At 41.9% G+C, this 13,726-nt stretch overlaps 2 protein-coding genes across 2 annotated transcripts in view; both read left to right on the forward strand.

Annotated features, from left to right (window-relative positions):
• The window catches only part of Ptprr (protein tyrosine phosphatase receptor type R), a 234,067-nt gene extending 228,730 nt beyond the window's left edge, over positions 1-5,337 (forward strand). The window contains exon 14 of the mRNA XM_038314810.1: positions 5,101-5,337. Within this exon, the coding sequence (XP_038170738.1) occupies positions 5,101-5,194 (94 nt within the window). The 3' untranslated portion in view covers positions 5,195-5,337. The remainder of the gene's footprint in view (positions 1-5,100) is intronic.
• A 1,606-nt stretch (positions 5,338-6,943) lies between these two features.
• The window catches only part of Ptprb (protein tyrosine phosphatase receptor type B), a 118,781-nt gene continuing 111,998 nt past the window's right edge, over positions 6,944-13,726 (forward strand). Inside the window, exons 1-2 of the mRNA XM_038314945.1 lie at positions 6,944-7,049; positions 8,476-8,871. Of these exons, the coding sequence (XP_038170873.1) occupies positions 6,995-7,049; positions 8,476-8,871 (451 nt within the window). The 5' untranslated portion in view covers positions 6,944-6,994. The remainder of the gene's footprint in view (positions 7,050-8,475; positions 8,872-13,726) is intronic.

Genomic DNA, 13,726 nt, shown 5'->3' on the forward strand with positions numbered 1-13,726 from the left:
TAATGGAGACCGAATTTATCTTGACAACAGTGTGTGCTACTTGGCTTTTGCTTTATTCTGACCTCTTAGCATACTTAGATTCCCATTGGCAATGAACTTGACACCTTGGCATTCCAAACCTTTTAAACTCACAACCACTGTCAAGCTAAGGCTCCCTTGCCATTTTCCATTTTACTCCCCGCCACCCCACACCGGTATGTCTTTTGAGACAGTCCAAAGCCAGGTGTCGTGGGGGACCTTGAACTCCTGATCTCCCCACCACCACCACCACCTACCTTGTGCTAAGATCATAGGCCTATAGGTCTAGATAATTTTTTTTTGGTTAATACCTACTTAGTAGTAGACATAAATTGTAACTTACTAGACAGTGGTTTGTAAAACCCGAATTTGCACCGAAAGAGAATTCTTCAGTTCTATGATAGCTAAGCAACGGTGCTAATTTCTAGCCTTCTTATAAATTAGCCAGACAGTGATTCTCTGACACTTTGGGACCCTGTGCAGCCTAATCTCCTAAGACCTGGGACCATTGTGGAACTCTTTTAAAATTTTGTACTATGTTTGAACTATGACCTGCTGGAGGTGCTCTTTGAATGGTGGTTGGATGATGCCTTCGGAGTTCTGTTTGATTCTGTTTGATGACAGCTGTTTTCCAAGTAATAGATCAGAGAATCCCCGAGTCTGGCTTTCTAGAACCGGTTCACATGAAGAACTGCTTGTTTCTGTAGTGTAGATTTAGATTTCTGAAAATCCATAGACCCCATCTTACTGAATCAATTAGCTAGGATCAATTATTGCTAAACTGAGGTGGGGGGGCAAATCACTATGAAATCTCTTCTAGATCCCATAATCTACATAGCTGTATTCATTTGTTCCAGAAAATAATTTTTTTTGGTTTTTAAAGCCAGTTCACAAAAAATATTTTGTATGTTGTACTAGCTTCCTGGGTCTGTTTGTGTTTAGTTTCCTATTACCAGTTTACAAAAGAAAAATCTTTTATTTTCCTAGAACAGAAGACAACCTGAAGGCTGTATTAATTAATTAATCAATCAATCCTAGGTTTTAAGTTCTTATAAAGGTCAATAGAATATTTTATTTACTAATATATACTGTGAAATATTTATTAAATATTTCCCAAGATGATTGTGACGAGTTCTCAGATTTTAACCGTTACCCAATTAATGTAACCTGGGAAACTTTTGCTTTGTTTTAGCCCACGGTTTGCCTATTTTCACATAACAAAAATATCAAGGCCCAGGTTATTTGTGTGATCCATTACCTATTTGCCTCAGGACTCGTTAAGTGCCTCTCTGATGCAAAAGCTGCTATGTGTTTTTCACTGTTGCAAATATGAAAAGCATGACATCCTTGACCTTAAAAAACTTAAAAACTGGAAACAATGTTAAGATGAGACTAAAAAGTGCATATCATATCAAATTGCTCGATATAAAGACGCCATGTTTCTTTGAACCGTCATTTCTATTAGCTGTTGCCGTTTCGTTTTGTTTTAAACAAATGACTTAGATGAGGCGCAAGGCATGTTTGTTGAGTGCCTGGAAGGTGCAATACTGGAAGTGAGAAATGCAGGAGTCGTATACTGCATGCTAGTAATAATGATTCAGTACACGAGAACACTGCGCTCAGAAGAATTAACAAATGGAAATGAACAGGAACAAGTGTAAGATCCTATGTTTAATTTCAAATTTTCAATAGCTTCAATACAGGATGGAGGAAAAAAAAACTGTAATTTTCACACTCAAGATAGTCCTGCTGACTTTTAATTAGCCTAACTGTTCGTAAGAGGCTTGCTGAGTAGCAAGCACCTGCAGGCCCAGTGGCCTCACCTGCTGATGTCCCCGCAATGCCTGCAATGTGTAGCTAAGGGAGAAAAGGTGCTTGCTGAAGAGATACCATTGGGTATAGATCCAGCACTGTAGGAAGGTCCTAGTTCATAAAATCGCCTGTAGAGGTGGGAGATGCCGCCTGTGGGTGACAGGGAAACCGGGCTACACAGAAATGTTGAGTAACCCACAGGATGTTTAGTCTAGAGAAGAAAGATTACAGGACTTTGATGGTTGTTTTCATCACTTAGAGAACTATTGTGTGGCTACAAGAGGAATCTTGAGACCTACTGGGGTTATTTCAGTTGGCCAATAGGGTGAGAGCATTAGAGAGAGAGAAATTCATTTTGATGTCTTCGGAAGCCTGCGTCTAAATCTTTCTCTGTCCGTGAACATTCCAGAAGCTGGCTGACAGCCCGGCCTATAGAGAAACAAGCTCTTGCCAGTAATTCTGATGACTGATCTTTGAGGGCCCTCTGATGCTGCTTCTTTTGTTCTTATTTTCTGAAAGAAATGGAAAATACCAACACGTTTCCCGTGTCTTCCTGGAGCTCTTAGATCCACAAGACTTTTGCCAGTGAGCACTGTGTGTTCCCGTCTTCCCCACCTTCACTGGCAGCAGCAACCATGACCTAGTTAACCCAATCCATTACCCTTGATAGAACCCAATCGCAGCGAATCTGTTCCAACCGTGATGGCATACCGCTGAGCCCCTCCACAGTGAGACAGTGACTAAGACCCAAACAGTGACGCCACTGGTCCACCAGTCGGCCACGCAACTGCCATTGCTAAACAAAACATCTGAGAAAGGGGAGATCTTGCCTCAAGACGAGGTAAATAGTAACAGGAGGTTGGCAGGCCAGAGCCCAAGAGAGGCAGTGCACACAGAGGTTCCTCTTGCAGCCCACGGCGGCTTGACGTAGGAGTGTCGATCCTCTGAGAAAATGTCAAAGGAAGGGAGGTGCCTCTCAGTGCCCTACAGCTGCCCTCATGTTTGCTGTGGCTACCTCTCCCAAGCTATGCAGGCCAGAGCAGCATCTCCTGAACACCTGCTATGTTTTTCAAATGTTCCCAGATGTCATCCTACAACTAGGAAAAGAACGTGACGTCTCTCTCTCAGCTGCTGTTTCTGTTGCCACCTTCTGACCAGTCCTTGCTCGGTCAATAGAATGTGCAGTTCTACTGGAAAAGACTGTGGTACTGTTCCTACAAGGAAGTGGCTAACACTGGGAACTGAAGTCACCTCTTCACTTCTTGCCCAATGCATGGGCACCGTGTCAAGGCTGCCTGAGGAACCACTGCCTAGCTCAGAGGGTGTGGCGTGCTTTAGTAGTTTGAAGGACGTGCATACAAGGCCAGTTTCAGGTGTCATTCACCAAAGTCATGTGACAGTGAGAACAACCCATCATGTCTTCAAGCTGGGGTGGCCTACGTGATCGAAAAATTGTTTTGAGTAGTACCAAACACCACTAGAAAAAAAAAAAAAAAAAGAACTCCTTAAAATCAAGACTAAAACTAAAATAGGGTTTGCTGTGTGGCTAAAGAGTTACAGAGAGATTACAAAAGTTCGGATAATTACTCTAGTGATAACTCTTACTCAGTGAAATGAAGAATAGGTAACTTTTGTGTTAATGTTTGACAATTTATCAAGCTAAAGAACCTAGGAGAAAATGTGGAAAAAGTATTGTGTATATCAAAATATGATGAGAACTAAGGACTTTTCTCCCAAAGAAGCTGCCTTCTTCCAATCTGTGACGTTGGGAAGGCTGAACAGCTGGTGGTGACAATGGCCCTGGCAAAGAGGAAAAGCAAGAGTCAATTCCCAGTTTCCAGTCAGCTGAAGGATCCACCCACTATTGTGTTTAGATGCCTCGCACACCCAAAGGCTGATTGGTGCCCTCACAGCCTTAAATAAAGCACTTCCCAGTAGGTCTTTCATTTGTAGGAAGAGCAATAGATCCCTGTGGGTGGCTGTGCTTTGTTAACCCACTGCCGTCACTTTTAGCCCAAATGCATACATAATGCATTTTAACAGAAGAGGGATGGTAGGGGTTCAGCAAACTAAAACCTCGCTCCTGCTGCTGTGAGTTTAACACTCAGAGTGACTTTGTCGCCTAGCCACTGCCTGGCTTTAACAGACCAGGGGACTGAGGCCAAAGGCTTTTAAGGAAGTTGTATGCGTCACACAGGTAAAAATTAGCACAGGAAGTGTTGGAGCTAGATGGCCTGACTCATTCCAGAGTCCGAGAATTCAACTGTAAGGTCCTGACACTGCTCTGATAACAGTACGGTAGGTAACAGCACTTCCAGAAGGCAGGAGGATCGAGTTCAAGGTCATCCTCTACCACAGAGTGAGTTCAATACCAGCCTCAGTCATAGGAGATCCTGTGTCAAAACACTAAAATAAATAATCAGATGCCTGGAGTGCATGGCATTATATTGGGCCATATTTATGTGTGTGTATATATATATACATATATGTATGTATGTATATATATATATATATATATATATATATATATAGCGAGAGAGAGAGAGAGCCCACACACATATGTACACATATGTAGAGGTGGGGGGAGAGAGAGAAAGCATGATCCATGCATTGCTAAATGATGGAGAGATGTTCTAGAGAATGTATCATCAAACAACTTTGTTGTTGTATAAACACTATATAGTACATGTGTACAAACCCAGACAGCACAGCCTACCACACACCTAGATGATACAATATATGTACAGCATTTCCTGCTTCTCCCAAAACCATCAGGAACCAATGAATACCCAAGAGAAGGCAGTGCAGTCGAGAGGTACAGTAATACGGTACGGTGCCGTGGCTGCCAGCCTAACGTGACATACAGTTTTCCAGCCAACTTTTAAAATTGAAGTAGGTGTATAAGCTAAGTAACACCAAGAAGAATGGTAAATAGCAATGCTAACAGCAAAGTCATTTGTCATCATTCTGCATTATTAGGGAATGTACAGAGTAATTACAGCTGTACATGTACAGAGGGTGGGCTGGTTCATACCAGCGTCGTCATTATCACCAACCTATGAGTAATGTTTCATGATATAGCATTATTCCACAGCATATGACTGCATTGACATGATGTTGAGAAACAGGTAAGAAGGGTCGCAAAAAAAAAATTGTAAGATCATCTATTTCGCATGTTTGGCATAACACTCTAGTTCTGGTGTCATGTCTAGGTTACGGTATGATAAGATGCCAGCCATACTGAGTTATTTCATGATCTCTTCCGTGCAGGGGTGGCATGGTCCAAACCAGTGAGCAGTATGAATTTGTGCACCACGCCCTATGCCTCTACGAGAGCAGACTTCCACCAGAAACTGTCCAGTGATTCCGTGAAGATTCACCAAAGTGTCAATCTCTCACGGGTGATTAATGAAATCACCTGCTTAAGGCTCCTTGAAGGAGCCCCCTGCAGCGGGCGAGGAGACTCTAAAACCAACCTGAGGCGTGGACTGTGGAAGACCTGGCAACATAAGCATTTGCCAACCCTTTGTGTATAGGAATGCATCTGTAAGCATCCCCCCAAATTATTTCGAAGGTCCTGTGCTGATGGTGGTATGTTAATTTCTCACACAGCCTAAGGTGGACTTTGTTTTGTCTGTGCTGATTATCTGCCACACGGAATCCACGCGTGTAATATTCAGTGACTGTCATTGTGACGACAGGAGGAGCTGCGGAAGACGTCATTCTCACGTATCTAGATGCTTTTGTGTTCACCGAGTCTGGCTTGTGAGTGGACGGCCAGCTCTTCACCTGTCCCGGTTTAAGTGCTATTACCTATCTCAGTTACCAGAATCTTGCTGCTAAAGTTGCAAGTGATCAATAACAGATTTTTAAGAAATAGGTTTTTGTTTTTGAAGAAAAAAATTCAAATGCAGTAACTATTTTATATGGAAATGTGTCTTGATAATATCTATTAAATGTGTATTTATAGTACCTCCTATGAATCAATTACAGAGCACAATGACTGTCATTGGATACATATATACATATATATGTATGTATGTCTCTCTCTCTATATATATATATATATATATTCTATTATTAGGCACAGAGTTGGCTCTTGTTCTACAACTCCAGCCACTATATTTCTACATTGTGACTTGTTTTGCTTTCAAAAAGGGATCAACAAATTTATAGTAACTCTAAAAAAATACCAATAATTTTAAATACTCCTTTCTTTTCTTCTAAGGAGGGATTTTTGAATATGCTGTCTACCTGGAATCTCTCTCCCAATACGAGATGCTCCAACCTGCCTCATTCCCAGAAGTTCTTCTAAGGATGCTGTAATGCACATCCTTATATTTCTAAAAGTTTTCATTTCTCAAGAGACAAAAGGAAAGCGAGATGACTACCCCCAGCAAACATGAGATGTTGGGCTCGCCTATGAATGTTCAATGCAGCGAAGTTGACATTGTTTTCATACTACCAATAAATGGCTCTTAACACGACGTATTGAGCGGCATGTATTCTTTTCTTACCCCCATTTGGAAAACAGCCATCGTGTGGGTAAACTGAAGTAGGTACTAGGATGGATTTAATTTCAGTCCTTTCCTTCTCCCGGGCAGAGAGTTGCCTCTCTCCAAAGGCGTTCTTATAATCACTGGAGAGATAATGATCTGGAAGTGCCATCATTATGTGGTTTCCCTCATAGACGCCAGCGTCTCATTATGCAAACAGTACGTGTTTATATCTTTCTAGCACTTGTCACAGACCCCCATAAACTGCACGGCTTACGTATATCGGACAGAATCATATCACCTGGAAAGAAGGCAGTGGCGTAGGAAGACTCAATTATCTGACATTATGATTCTTTTCCTCCGTCTTGAGGTTAAGAAGTACTCATGTGCCAAAGAGACAGCAGGGGAAGACGCTCTGGGGTGTATTCTGGCTCCTGGGGGCTGGGTCTACATTTTAAAAAGAGATGATCATTATACCTTCTTTCTAAGGAAACAGACAGAAGGACACTGGTGTAAAACTTCCCCCAAACAATTCAATTGGAGGAAGTGTGTCACTGACTTTTCCCCTCTCCGTGAAGCACATTTCCTTCCTCCCTCTTTGCCTCTCTTATCTGGGAGGATTTTTTTTTTGCCCCCAAGCGAAGCATGAACCGTTGTTTAAGGGGAAAATGGAGGCTGAATTTTACATGGCGATTCTAACCTGCCTGATCCTCGGGAGCTTGGGTGAGTGGGTCTGCCTCAGTTTCCTGAGGCAATCGTCTCTCTCAATGTTAGCCAAAGAGGCTGGTAGCCTTTTGAGAAGCGTCTGAAATAAGCCAGAATCGGAGCCAGGTCTCTATGGCAGTGTAGCCAGAGACGATGGGGAGGGAGGATTAAAGGAGACAGCTCTGGCCATGCTGCTGAGATTTCTCTCCAGAAGAAAATAAGTATTTACCAAGCGCCTGGGACAGCTCAGTTCCTGAAAGAATGGGCCTCAGAGTGAAAAGCCCTGAGCAAACAGCTTTCATTATTTATATGTAACAATCTATAGAATTCTCTGTAACTTTTTCCAATCAAGTTATACTTCTACTTTCTTTTCTGTTAAAGAAAAATGCATAGGTAAGGAATATGATTCAAGAGAGTGAGGAGATGTGGTTTATTTGGAAGTTGTCATTCGGAAGGGTTGAATATTTCCATGGAAAAGCTAGGTGGTTTAGGTTAAAAAAAAAAAAAAAAAAAAACTCCTGGAAAATGGTTTATGAGCCTCAGTGTTTTACTGTGAATGTTTTAAAAGTGGACATTTAGTCTTCAGGAAATGCTGAGGTTTTTTAAATATGTTGGTATTTGGTGGGAAACTATACACATTGTCACCAAATCGATACTTATCTGCAGGGCTGCAGGGACATAGCCTCTGGTAATCAATACTACCAGCCACAACTTATGCTTCGAAAGATGGGAAATTCCACTGTATTTTTATCTTTTAATAAATGTACCCAATTTTTAAAGCGTTTATTCAGACTATACAACTCGTAAACAAGTATTTGTTTATTTTGGGAGCATAGGGACTGAGAAGGAAGCATCTCTCTCTTATATATAATGGAACAGGGCTATGATGTGAAGAGAACCAAATGGTTAAAGGGGACCAAGCTCTGTAACTGACTTTCATAATGCACACATTATTCTCTGTGTTTGTCTTTCCTCTTCCAATGAAAAGCCATATTCCTTGGATGACTTTGTTTCTTTTCCAACATTCCTTTCATTTTTCCAGTGGTGATATATGCTCACTAAATCATACAAAAGTTTAATAGGGAGTGCTATGTGTAATGTTTCGATACTCTTCTGTTGGTTCTGGTTTTTTGCTTTTTTTTTTTTTGGTGGGTTTTTTGGTTGGTTTGAGAGGGTGTTTTTGGTTGCTTAGTTGCTTGGTTGAGTTTGGAGGATGTTCTTGGTTGGTTTGTTTGTTGATTGGGTTTGTGGGGAAAGAGGGTTGTTGTTTGTTTGCCTTAGGATTTTTAAGTCACGTGAGCTAAGTCTGAGACGATGTATTTGCAATGCTAGAGAGATCGAAATATAAGTAAACCCGTTATTTTTAATTCAGTTAGTATGTGGGCAGGTGGTTTCGCTACTTAATGGCCTGTCCATGGTACTTCATAAGTCTCTCGTCTTCCAGAGGGGTTCCAGATAGTCCATGTCCGTAAACAACAGTGTCTGTCCATAAATCAGAAAGTGGTTATGAGCTCATGCAATGGCACCAGCCAGAACCAGCAGTGGCTGTCTACTGAGGATGGGAAGCTCCTTCACATTAAATCTGGATCATGTCTGGGCATCTCCAACTCCTCAAGGGGTCCTTTTCGACCAGCAGTCTCCACTCCCTGTGCCCAGGCACCCCGATGGACCTGCCATGACCAGGATGGCTTCCTTGAGGTGGAAAATACCTCTCTCTTTCTCAAGAAACAAAACCGTAAGGTGGTGGTCAAGAAGATTAGTAAATACCTCGATAGCTGGATGAAATTAGACACCAACAAGGAAGGGAAGCTGGTCAGCGAAAACCTCTGTGCAAAGCAAGGTGAGTGATACCTAATGAGTCCTGAAAGTCATTCTGGTTTTTGCAAAGCCCAGGGAGAGCCATGTGCTCCAATCTATCTCCTCTGAAGGACACATACATTTACAAACGGAAGTATACTAAGTGGTACCCAACAATGGAAAACTTCATTAAAGTCAACAACTTCTCTGCCTCTGTTGTTTCCTTTCCCTTCTTTTCTTGTACTCGAACTTTAAAATGTGTGTGCACACGCACGTGTGTGTGAGATCTTGTGTGAGTGCCACTTCTTGAATATAGAAAGGTCAGAGGACAATCATGGGTCTTAGGCCTTGACGTCCATCTTATCTGAAACAATGTTTCTTGCTCACCCCTGCATACAACACACTAGATAGCCTACACATCTCTGCACATTCTCCTGTCTCCATCTCTCATCTCACTGTAGGAGAGACTTGTGATAATGAACCTACATCCTTCAAAGGCTCCTGGGGATCTGAACTCAGTTTTCATACCCACTATGCCATCTTCTCAGGTCCAAAACTGCTTCTTGAGTCTCCCTTTTGTGTCAGACACTATGATGAAACCCTACTAAGTGTTAGAATATACGTCTAGGCATATGTACACATGTAATAACTAAAGTCAATGGTCAGGAAATTAGATTCAACCGATCTAGAAACTTCTATTCTCTAATCCGGAGGAGTTTTAGGACACATGAAGGAGCATCAAAAAGCCATGCTTCGAAACTCTCTCATGTTGGTGCTCACATCCTTCAATGGGAACATACTTTTGTTGATACAGTCAAAGTCAATGAGTCATCAGTTTTTTCTAATATGTTGATAATTAGTGTCCCCAGATAATAGATGTGCATAAAAATTGTATATGCATACACAAATTCCTGGTTCAGGACATAATTGTCCTAAGTAGGAATATTTGTGGAATATATATGCATTTTCATCATCCCTTAAGGTTGGCTGTATTCATGGTGGCTCTGCTCTTCCATCGGAGGTTGGCTCAGGGAGTCATGAAAGATAAAAACTCGCAGAACTGCAATACACTGGGCATGAAAGACCCTTAAAGAACACTGGGAGAATCACTTAGAAATGAATCTCCACAGTAAATCGACTGAAGTTCATCAGGATATAAGAAGTTGTCCTAAATCCAAGTTAACTTCGTGTCTAGTGTACATCCCTTATAAGTGAGCTGCTAGTGCTTCCCATTACTTCCCTGTGCTGACCCAATGGTTCCCAATACTCCCCGGTTTTTCCCAGTGTTGATCCAGTGCCTCCCAGGGCAGAGCCCATTCAACCCAGTGTTTCCCAGTCCTTCCCAGAGCTGACCCAATACTCCCTGTGCTGACCCAGTGCTTCCCAGTACTCCCTGTGCTGACCCAACGATCCCCAGTCCTTCCCAGTGCCTCGCAGTACTGATCCATCTAGCTGGCTGCTTGACAAAGCCATGAGGAAATGGCAGAGCTTACTGAAAACACAGATTCCCAAGATCCCTTCCCACCTTCCTTTATCCACAATGGCCTCAAGATCTGGAGTCAGGAGCTATGGACCTGTATTAACACTATCATGGGTCCACAGTCCTTCTTGGGGATCAGCATCCACTGTACCTAAACTTTTCCTAGTTACCGACCTCCGAGGCTGATTGGAGATTTTCTACCATGGTAATCTTTAAGCAGTGCTCTGTCTCTCAGGCAAATGCTAAGCAAGTACGTAATTAGATACTAGCTGAGGGCTCTTCTGCAACAGACATTGAGGTTTATGGTCTCAATCAATTCTGACTGTGCAAAGAGAGTAAAAATACAGTAGTCTACTAGAAAAATTCAACTTTATCGGAACACACAGAGCAATCTATAGTTTCGTCACTGTGGTTGATTTGTCCAGGTCTGTCCTGAATGACACAGAACCATGCTAAATATAACAAATTGTACTCTTTTTTTATCCCTTATTTTCTGAGACAGGGTTTCTCTATGTAGCTCTGGCTGTCTTGGAACTCTCTCTGTAGACCAGACTGGCCTCAAACTCACAGAGATCCTCCTGCCTCTGCCTCCCAAGAGCTGGGATTATAGGTGTGCGCCACCACCGCCCGGCAACATTTTTACTCTTACCCACAGGTGGGGAGACCCATCTCTAACCTCAAATCAGGCAGGACAGGTGTTTACCTCCATGCTGCCTGCAAGGCCTTGGTGTTTTTGAGACGAGGTCTTACTGTGTAAGCCCAGACTGAGCTGAAACTCACAAACTGTGGGTCCCACAGAGGGTCCTGCTTCCCAAGTGCAGAGATTACAGGTGTGGAACACCCAGCTTGAGCCACTATGAAAATAATTATTTTTCAAATCACTGTTTTAAAGCTTTAAAAAAAAAAGTCAAAAAACAAAAAGCAGGGCTCTAAAGCTATCATTCTGAGTCATCAAGATGGCAACAAGACCATGATGTCCCAAACATCAACCTGTCTCGATAAAAATAGAAGAACAAGGCTCATAGTGCAATCCATAACCCTACCCAGAACTTGTCAATATCTGGCTACTGAAAAGTGTCCCTTTGAGTCCATTCCTATTTCTTTTTCCATTTCATATTAATTGCTCTGTTCTGCTTTGGTATTTAACTCTGCTGTGTGTTGGTATGGGTTTTCATTTATTAATTTTAGTCTATTTCCACTTGGGTATTTATAAAGTAATTTACTCATTTTTTTAAAAGTGTATCCTTTATTTCATTGACTACCCTTTCTGATATGCTAGTCATTTTGGTCATTTCTTACTAATCTACTCTACTTCCCCTCTTTGCTCTGTTCACCCTCATGGAGCCCAGTCTGGAGTCACTCCAGTCACGAGTCTCTGGAGTGTGGATGTATGTGCATCGCCTTTCCCTTTCCTTCAGCTTCATTGTTAGCTCTCCCACATAATTGACTCACTTTTAATAGATGTGTTATATTTTATTACATTTGACATTTTTCTCCAGAGTAAAAAACTAATACAATTAAAATTTCTTGCCACAAGAATTATGTTGAGAAACTAATTTGTTTATTGTTCTTAACATTATACAAAAATCTTTTTTTTGAAGGGGGGGGTTGAGACAGGGCTTCTCAGTAACTATGGAGTCAGTCCTGGAACTCACTCTGTAGACCAGTTTGGTCTCGAACTCACAGTGATCTGTCTGTCTCTGCCTCCTGAGTGTTGAGAATAAAGGTGTGCACCACCACCACCCAGCTATCCAAAAATCTTATATCTCAGTTAACGATGATTTTTGAGTCTGATTATTAGTTTCTTGCCCTTTAAAAATGTGCTCAAAGATGGTCTTGACCTGGTGAAGTCAACACATGTCTTATCATCTTACAGATGACCTTGGTCTCACTGAACGCTAGTAACAATTTCAGTGTGAAAATGTTTTGGATTGAATACAGGATGCCCCGCTGGCCTTGAATTATGTCCTAGGAAGAATTTTGCTATAATGTGGAAACAATGCAGTAGCAATGGCACAATAAAAACACTAAAGCTAGCTTTACCATATTGTTCCATTGTGCAAGAAGTTTTCCTTGCCACCGTCAAAACATCTTCCTCTTCAGTGAATTGTGAAATGTCTGCGCACTTCCAAAACGATTAGAAGATACAGACACCAAAACACCAAAAGATTTGTTTTTAGAATAATTCCGTGTCTATTCCAATAGAGTTCAGCAATAGAAAAATGACCTTAACTTTGAAAGTCTTGTATATCTATGACAAGGACTGTCTTTCTTCCCGTCTATTTTATAAACTTCCAGTACCCACATGAGAAATGATCACAATTGCTGGTTTGTAATGCCTTTAATCTTGGGATGTGGAAGAACGGAATGGGGGTCCACAGCAGCCTCAGCTACATGAGACCCTGTCAGAGAAAGGAGGGGGGGAGGGAGGAACAGAGGAAGAAGAGGGGAAGGTATCAGGACTGCATTTTGGTTCATAGTGTGTATATGGCTGACACTGTAAACTAGAGTCACCCAGGGAACCGTAGAGTGGAGAGTCTGGGATCCACACCAATTCCCCCAAATTGCAGTTTCTAAGGTGAAGCTGCAACCAACAAACCTCAAAGGTGGCTTTGGTACCAACTATCTTGGCAAGCCACTGCTTTAAAGTCTGCAAAACATAGAAATTGGGTGTTCGGGCTAAAATTTCTCTAAATTTTAAAGAGAAAAAGTCAAAAACACAGACATGAAATACAGAGGTACCAGATTTGTTTCTTTGGCAAAAAGGGGGATGGGGAGAAGGTGGCCTCAAATGGAAAAGGGGTTTGGTCTGTGTTATCTTAAAAACATATGAGGATAATTAAAGATGATTGTAGCAGAAGACTGAGAATTTTTTCCAGATAAAAGCCAAAAGCTCCATGCAATGGTAACATCTGCAATGCGATTTGCAGCCCAAATCTCCAGAAGGGCTGGTCATTTCTCTGGAGAGTCTAATTTCAGCCAATGATATGCACGTTGGTTTTCCTTTTTTAAGGTCTTACAATAAAAACTCACCGGCCATTTTTTAGTGAAGGAAGCACAGCTTGGCACACAAGAATGTGATTGCATACTAGGTATTCGAAAGCTTGATTTGGGCCCTAACCCCATCATTACTCTCTAAAGAGGGCCTAGGAACTAAAACTGTATTACGTGGTCCCTAACTGAGAGAATCAGCATTGGGCGAAGCTGAAAGCAACAGAGAAACTGACCTCCATCCACTTTGCTTCCCCACACTGGCAGGCGTTATTGAGGGAGACTTCTAAACTCTAGACTCTGAACTCAAAAGACCGAGAAATTAAGGAAGCTTCTTAAGACGGTTGTGTAAAAGTCTCAGGGATAATCATGGTCGAGTTTGGCATGAGAAAACACCTTGACTATAATCGCTCACCTGTGTGCAAAG

This window comes from Arvicola amphibius, chromosome 17 (assembly GCF_903992535.2).
Source record: "Arvicola amphibius chromosome 17, mArvAmp1.2, whole genome shotgun sequence".
In the NCBI taxonomy this organism is placed as follows: domain Eukaryota; kingdom Metazoa; phylum Chordata; class Mammalia; order Rodentia; family Cricetidae; genus Arvicola; species Arvicola amphibius.